The sequence below is a fragment of the Pogona vitticeps genome, chromosome 6 (assembly GCF_051106095.1).
Source record: "Pogona vitticeps strain Pit_001003342236 chromosome 6, PviZW2.1, whole genome shotgun sequence".
Lineage (NCBI taxonomy): Eukaryota > Metazoa > Chordata > Lepidosauria > Squamata > Agamidae > Pogona > Pogona vitticeps.
This window is the reverse complement of record NC_135788.1, coordinates 97,184,429-97,192,341: the sequence shown is the minus strand read 5'-3', so window position 1 is coordinate 97,192,341 and position 7,913 is coordinate 97,184,429. Positions and strand designations below refer to the sequence as shown.

The window sequence follows — 7,913 nt, the reverse complement described above, 5'->3', positions numbered from 1 at the left end:
TTAAGCAAACTCCATAAATGTTTAAGTAGTTTTTCGGTGAGTAATTTTTTTTAATGAGGAAAAAAGAACATTTACTTTCATAAAGACGTTTCCCCTACCTCTCTCTCCCTCTTTCTCGTTTTCTCTCTCCCTCTTGCCTCCCCCCACCACTCCGTGTATTGGGGGAGTCTCCTGTAGTTGGAATAGGGACACAGCTCTTCTTTCCCCCAGTTCGGGAGGAAAGTTGTGATGATTTTTGATACCATCTTATGAAGTGGAAGAGGGAGATGCCTTTTAAAACACACACACACACACACACACACACACATAGAAGGAGCCTTGCATATTCCCAACTTTCTCCCCACCCCACCCCCGCTTCTTTTCTTCCACCCCTTTCCTTTCCCCAATCCCTTTCCATCACTTCCTTTTTTCTTCTTCTTCCAAGTCTTTGAGGGGAAAACCTTTTGACGCATCCGTGTTGTTAATCAGATCGATGGGGAAAAGTTTGATTGAAGTCCTTTTGTCATGCAAATGTCAAGGACTTGATGGATGATGGTAGATATCTGACAAACTTCAGGAGGCATTTGCTCATTGGGCTTGAAGGCAGCCACGTGGTCCAGAACCCCTTCCACCCTACCCCCAACTTCCCCCCTCCCATTCTGAAAGCTCCTGGAAGGAGGGGTGGGGGCCTGGGGGGGGCGCGCCTAGGCTAGGGAGGCATCCATGGGAAGGGTCTCTTCCTCCCTCTCACTCTCTCCCCCTCTCCCTTTCTCTCTCTTTTCCCCCTCTGGTTAACTTTGACATACTATCTAAAGGTTGTAGGGCAGAAGAAATCCCCGTAAAACAGGGTGACCCTCTTCCATCATTGGCAAAGGAACAATACCTAGAATGAACTTCTTCTTAGACTATGCAATTTGTAACCGTGGGACGACCAGCGCCTACGCGCCCAAGGAGTACCAGCATTTTGAGCAAGGGACCCCTTCCTTCCCAGCTTGTGCAGGTACCATTCCTTCCTGTGACAGCTATCATTCAGAGGGACGTTTCGGGGCGACGGGGGTGGGCGCTGCTGGTGGGCCCAACGCCCACCACCACCATCACCACCACCAGCAGAGCTCAAGCTACCCTCCTCCTCCTCCTCCTCTTCCTCCCAACCCGGCGGGCCTTGGCATCCCCTTCGCAGGATCCTCTCCGACAGGAGGAGGAACCTACTCCACAACCCCCGGCCAAAGCTTCGTCAACCAACAATTCTTCTTCAACCCCTCGGAGACCACTACGGATGGAGGTTACTTCCAGGCGACAGCCTACCCAGCCGGGGTGGCTGCAGCTCCTGCTGCTGCTGCTGCTACCACTACTGCCACTTCGCTGCCTTCTTCCAGCCTGGGAGGTTTACCTGACGGCTTCCCCTGTGCCCCAACGGGCCAGTTCCAGCCACATCTCTATGGGCCTGAACAGGGGGGCTACCTACAAGGGGGATTTGGCAACGTTTCTCCACCTTTGCACGACAACAAAGACCCGAGGGCCCAGCCGTGCCCCGTGGCTGCCGCCGCCAACGTCACCGCCAGCCAAACCTTTGACTGGATGAAAGTGAAACGGAATCCACCCAAAACAGGTAAAAACCCAGATGGCAGGCAAGACTTCCTGGCCAGAGTCCTTTCAAGGCAGGGGTGGGGAGGAGAAGAGGACAGACTCTCTGCCGGTTCCGTCCGGGATTCCCTGCATTTGGATCCCTGTGGTTTCCACCGTGCCCAACTCCGGAGCATTCCAGGAGTATCTTCCTCTATTCAGGACCCGATCGGAATCAAGAAAAGCAACTCTTAACAAGCAAAGCTTGGGGAAGTGACTTTTCAACTACAGCTCCCAGAATCCCCAGTCGCCACAGCCCCTGCTGGGCCTTCTGAGAGCTGTAGAGATCCCCGCCCCGCAGCCTCTTTTTCCAAACTCTAGCTTCCCACCCTCTGCCTCGAAGGCAAACTGCAGAGGTAAGGCCAGGGAAAAGCATGCCTGGAGCAGAGAATAGGGAGTCATGATGCTCTGTTTCCAAAGATACCAGAAAGGAAAAGAGGAACCTGCCATCCTTCACCTTAATGCAGTTAAGGTGGCTCAAAGCTAACAATTGCAGGGGTTGGGAGTTGAGGTTAAACATATTGAAAAATATTTGTGGCTCCCAGGGGGAGAACAGCCTCACTTCTTTTTAGATTCTAATAGTAGCAGGAGGTGGAATCCCCTCCCCACCCCCAACAGACCGTGGTTTTTAGAAGCTTTCTTCCTCTTATGGAGCACTTAGGTATGTATTTAATTTATTATGTTTAAATGCTTCTCCTTCTTTCCAGATGAAAAGAAATGTCTCGTGTCAGTAAAAGGAGAAAAGGGTTGTCTTACAGGGGAAAAAATGTAAACAAAGAGTCTTGTAGCACCGTGAAAACTAACAACTTTTATTTGGCCTAAGTTTTGGTGGACTCTAGCCCACTTCATGTTCACAAAAGCTTATGTTGAATAAAATGCAAGGTTAAAAATGCCACAACACTCTTGACATGCATGTGTATTTGCTGCAGTAAGTTAACAATCCATTAAGGAGGCTAAGTTTCCACCCCACCATCACAAAATACCAGATACGTGCTCCACTATCACAAAAACACAAGACATACGCTACTGGTTCCTCTACCATTCTGTGTGTTTCAAAACACCGGCCAATACCTACTGGTGAGAAGTGGGTAAATGTGTCTTGACTGAAAAAGCCAATGAAGAGCAGGGTTCCTTCCTCACTGTGGTCCCTGCTTACACCCTGGAATCAGGACTGCTTCACACACATTTTCCTCCCAGATGTGAACTGGCCCACTAAAGGACAAACTAACCTTCTGAAAGTTGTTGTCCAAAAAAGTAAGTTTTCCAAGCTCTGTTTCTACAACAGTTGTCAGATACACCAAAAGTCAACAAGAGTCTATTTCTCTCTCACACACACAGAGTATCCACTCTTACACTTCTTTCAGTCACAAAATATGCAGAACCACTGTAGTTTAAGCATAGGCTCATCCCAGCTTCATACTTCAATGCCTCTTGCCTATCCATCATAAGGTACAGTTGAATTAATAGTGGCACAACTGCCTTTCAGTTTGTGGATCTGCCTTGGATCACTGGAGAACAGAATACAAAATCAACCACACAGTTTTCTTGGGTGGTTTTTCAGCTCTTTCAGCCCTAAACTGTACCTTCACATTCCTATGCTTTGTTATAGCTTTCTGGCTTTATTTTTACATCTTCAAAAAGTAATGGAGCAGCAGCAGCAACAACAAATCACCCTGCCCACCTCCACCCTGGAAAAGAGAAAAGAGCTGTAATTAGACTTAAAAAGAGAAAAATAGCAACCCGAATTTGGTTGCTGACCCTCCTAAGCACAGTAAACATTGCGTCAGTAGGTAAAGTCACTATTTTGTCACTACCTACACAAGTAGTATCCTGGATTCATTAAGTTTGCTCTAGTTGAGACTACCAATTGGATTTAGGCCTTTGGGTGTGCCACTCACTAACCTGCAGGTTCAGACCTTGCTTGTGCTTCCAAGGCCTAGGCTCGTCCCAAGAATGTATATAGACTTAGGAGGAAGTTCCCCTGAGCTGACACAGAGAACAATGCATGCCCTTGTCAGCAACTCTAAAGAGAGTCTCCTTATGGGAAGAATTGGGTAAAGGCTTTCCCCCGAGGTGGTAGTGTTTCTGGACAGGTTTGAAGCCCAGCATGTTCTTTAACCTCTCAGTTTAGTGTTGCTGTATTTATCTGTGAAGATTCTCAGTCATCCAGGTGAGCTTACCTGGAAGTTGATTCATGGCAACTGTTGCTTAGAATGTTTTCATAGGCAGAGAATGGCTTCTTAGGCATATCAATCAACTCCTGTATTAAATTCAGGGAAGTTTAGCCTGGGGTCCTGTTTCTGGATCCTGTGACCTTGCTTATTTAGTTCTTATCAATCCATCAGACAGATGAATTACTGAGCAATGTGTCCAAGGCCGTGTATAAATTTGTAATATGCCATAACATTATCAAATGACAGCAATCCAAACAGTAAGGGTGAGTCGTTTTGCTGTGTTTATATGGTAAACAGCCTGAGGGGTTCTGATGGACAGGAAGGCATGTACGAGTCGAATATTCAAACGGGAACGACTGTGGGAGAAAACGGGAGGCGATGCTTCAAAGAGCAGCGGCAAAAACAACGGGAAGTGTGGGAACCGCGGTCCTGTCTGTGGATTCCCCCAAGCCAGCCCGAGCGCCTCAGATGAGGAGGGGGGCGAAGGTCCGCAGAGCGCAGCCTCTCCGGACGCGGCGATAGCCAGGAATCGTGGACCTTGCGGTTCACCACCTCCGGAATACGCCGCGTTGGGAGAGGTTGACCCTAGAGTAACGCTGAGGAGCTGCCCGCCTTTAAACGGGCCTGGGAAAAGTTCCTTTCCTTGGAACACAACGGCCAGGGTCCCTCAGAGGCCACGTGGGCTGCAGGCTGCTGAGGACCGCAGCCAAGGGGAACTCGTTTCATCCCCGACGTTTGTCGTGCCTGGCTAGCCACACATTCTCCTGCTTGCCGCAGAAGGGAATGGACGGAGACTCCAGGTCAAGGATGGGGGTGAGGCCTGGTGGGATGCTAGGATGAGGGTCTTGTTTTATACTGGGGGGAAGAAAAGGGCGCGTTTCTAACTACTGGCTTCATGTCCTCGATTTCCCCCTTCTGGCTCGTGTGGACAGCGAAAGTGTGCGACTACGGCTTGGCCGCGCACCCCAGCACCATCCGGACCAACTTCACCACCAAGCAGCTGACGGAGCTGGAGAAGGAATTTCACTTCAGCAAGTACCTCACGCGAGCGCGGCGGGTGGAAATCGCCGCCACGCTGGAGCTCAGCGAGACCCAGGTGAAGATCTGGTTCCAAAACCGGAGGATGAAGCAGAAGAAGAGGGAGAAGGAGGGGCTGGCCGGCCCGCCCGCCCCCCGCGGCCTCGCCAAGGAACCGGCCGAGGCCGCCTCGGAGGGATCCCCCGACAGCAGCTCCTCTACGCCCGACGCCTCCCCCGGCTCGGTAACCTCTTGAATGGGAGGAGAGGGTCGTTCCCCAGCCCCATCTCCGGCCTCCCCCTCCTCAATTAAGGAAGCAGCTCCGCCTGGAACCGAACTCTGAGCCCTGCGGCAGGCTTGTTCGCTTCTGGCAGGTTAGAAGAACGCGCCCCTCCAGGAAACCTCCCTACACACGTGCGCCCTGCGTCCATACGTGCTGGTCGATCGCTGCGTGCAGCGTGGCAACAAAGCATGACTGCTTGCAAACAAGGAGCTCCGGACACCTTCCCACTGACACACGCAAAGCTGTTCTCTCTGGGTACGAAGGCACCCTCCTTTTCGACCCCTGATAGCTGGAGGTTTTTCAACCCCCTCCCCCAACTTCGCGTTTTCTGTAAGGTTACTGTCCCGCACACAGATGCACGTGTGTTCCCTTTTTGGATTAAGGAAACACGGGGCCCCTTTTCTCTTGCAATACAGACAGCAGCACCCCCAATACAGAAAAATGCAGCGCCATCCTTAGGGGATGGGAAGGAGGGGCCCCTCCGTCTGAAACTTAATAGCCTTTCAACTTCCCCCTTCCCTCGCCCGTTTATTTTGCAACACCTCATTTGGGAGGAACAAGACCTATCTCAAGAATTCTTATCCCTTTTGCTATCCTGTTTAACCACCCCAATGTATCTCAGGGACAACCATTTCATTTCTCCCATCTTTCTTTTTCCCTCAATAGGATACGCACTTTCAACCACAGAAAATTGGAGGAAAATATATATTTTTTATTTTTGGAATGTCTCTGTTCTTGAAGTGACTTGTATGCAAATAACGAAACAAAAACATGTTGAAGTTTTCTCAGAGCACGATTGCCTTGATTCGTTTGCTGTTTGTTTCTGTTAGTTTCTCAGCGGTGTTTTAAGGATGAGCGTGAAAAGTGTTAAAATGTATAGGTTGGAATGATTAACACACTGAGGCCTTGGAGAATGAATCCCTTCCCCCCCCCCCGTTCCCCAGCTTGGAAAAGTTACATCTTGGACTACAACTTCCAGAATGCTCCAGCCACATGATCATTGGGCTCAGCGGTCTGGGAACTGTAGTCCTGGAAGGTCACTGTTTCAGGTTCTTCTCCCGCTTTCAATTTTGCACTAGAAAAAGAGCGTGCCTCGCGTGTTAACCACTGCTATGGCTAAGTAGTTTGGTTACAGGGAATTGCTTTCATGGAACGGCTATAGTTACCGTGAAGAAGCTTCTTTGGCAGCATTTGGGTACAGAAGTGAGACGACCATTTGTGGAGTTCTCCTTTCTGATTTCATGCCAGGAACGAAGTTCGTGTATTCACAATGATGGTGACAGCGGTGCTTTGAGGGAACGTGCATGAACTTCGTATACACTCATCCTCCAGTTAGCCCAGCCTCTCCCCAGGATTTAAGTTGCAACTTAGATAACAAGAATCTAGCAAAGCCAATTAAAAAAACGAGCGGGGATATTGAACTGATGTAGGGAATAGGCAATTTCCCCGAGTTTTGCAGACTTCTGGATCAGCTGGAGATTTGCTTTCTAAAGGAAAGGCTTGCTTTCAAGTAGGTAGGCAAACTCTCCACCCATTGCACAAACAAGGCAGGAATCGAACTGGCCAACTCCTACTTAAGAAAGGCAGGGCCCCCAGACTCTTTGATTTTAGTAGAACACCATCTGCCCTCATCCTCCAGGTTCTGGGAAAGAAGATATTTCCACTGAAATCTGCAGACGTTACTTCTACTTGATTTCTTTTTTCGGCTGAATCCAGACTTGATCGTACTTAGCCATTTTAATGAGTAGACTTAGTCATAGAAAAGGTGTCAAAATGACATGTGTGAGACTTGTTTTGTTCGACACATAATTGATTTGAGTTATACTAACAGTGAATGTCAATTAATGTCTCTAGTATTTATTATTTCTCTCCCACAGATCAACCCCCATTCCTGTAAATGTGGCGGCAGCCTGGCATAAGCAATGGAAGCTTTTGCAACCTGATTAATATTAGCCTAGAACAGAACTGTAAAAAGTGGAAATTTGTTGATTTTGTTATTATTCTTAAATGTTATTATTTAGATGTGAATTAAATAATCTAGTATTTTAAGATGGAGATGCTCTATCCTCCTCCTTTATATTTTGAACCAAAAACTACCTCAGCTTAAATAAAATTTACTTTTTTTCTCAAGTTTCTGGAACTCATGATTTGGCCAGTTTTTCCCATTCATCCTCATCATGTGTGTGGTCTGTGCTGTCAAGTTGGAACTGAGTTATAGCAACCCTAAAAGGGCTTTCAAGGTAAGTGAGATATTTAAGGATTGATTTTATCAATTCCACACCTCCATTGAGTTTCCATGGCCAAGTGAGGATTTGAACCCTGTTCCCAAAGTCCTAGCCCATCACTCAATTCACTACACCACACTTCCTCATCATACTACATCATACTTTTTCTGAGCAAAATCAATACCTCTACAAAGATAGGTTCCAACAAGAAATGAGGAAATGTTCTTGTACCAGCTTAGATCAAGCAGCTTGTGTTGAATTGATCGACACAAAATTTATTAATTGATCAATGTTATTTGACTGCAGCTCTTAAAAGCACTGCCAAGTGTAGTTTATGGTGACTGTTATGTGAGCTGCAATCCAGCAACATCTGGAAGGGTTGCAAGTTACCCATCCCATGATATGAGCACTAGATCTAGCCAACACAAAACACTTCATAAGTCCAATGAATTTCAGTGGGAAGCACAGTTACTGCTCCCACTTTTCCTGGACCCTGCTCTGCATCATTAGAAATTAAGAAATAGTTCCATTTTGGTGAAGACCATTCTCCCACCCCTTCTATGGTCTGCCTCTTGCACAGATCATAAATTGGGCTGTCATCATTTTATAGTG

The 7,913-nt window shown here is 47.9% G+C and overlaps 1 protein-coding gene across 1 annotated transcript; it reads left to right on the top strand.

Annotated features, from left to right (window-relative positions):
* The first annotated feature begins 415 nt into the window (after positions 1–415).
* On the top strand, positions 416–7,206 carry HOXB1 (homeobox B1). The gene is made up of 2 exons (XM_020809874.3): positions 416–1,588; positions 4,709–7,206. Exons 1-2 carry the CDS (start codon positions 868–870, stop codon positions 5,047–5,049), a joined length of 1,062 nt encoding a protein of 353 aa, XP_020665533.3. The 5' UTR covers positions 416–867; the 3' UTR covers positions 5,050–7,206.
* Positions 7,207–7,913: the final 707 nt, after the last annotated feature.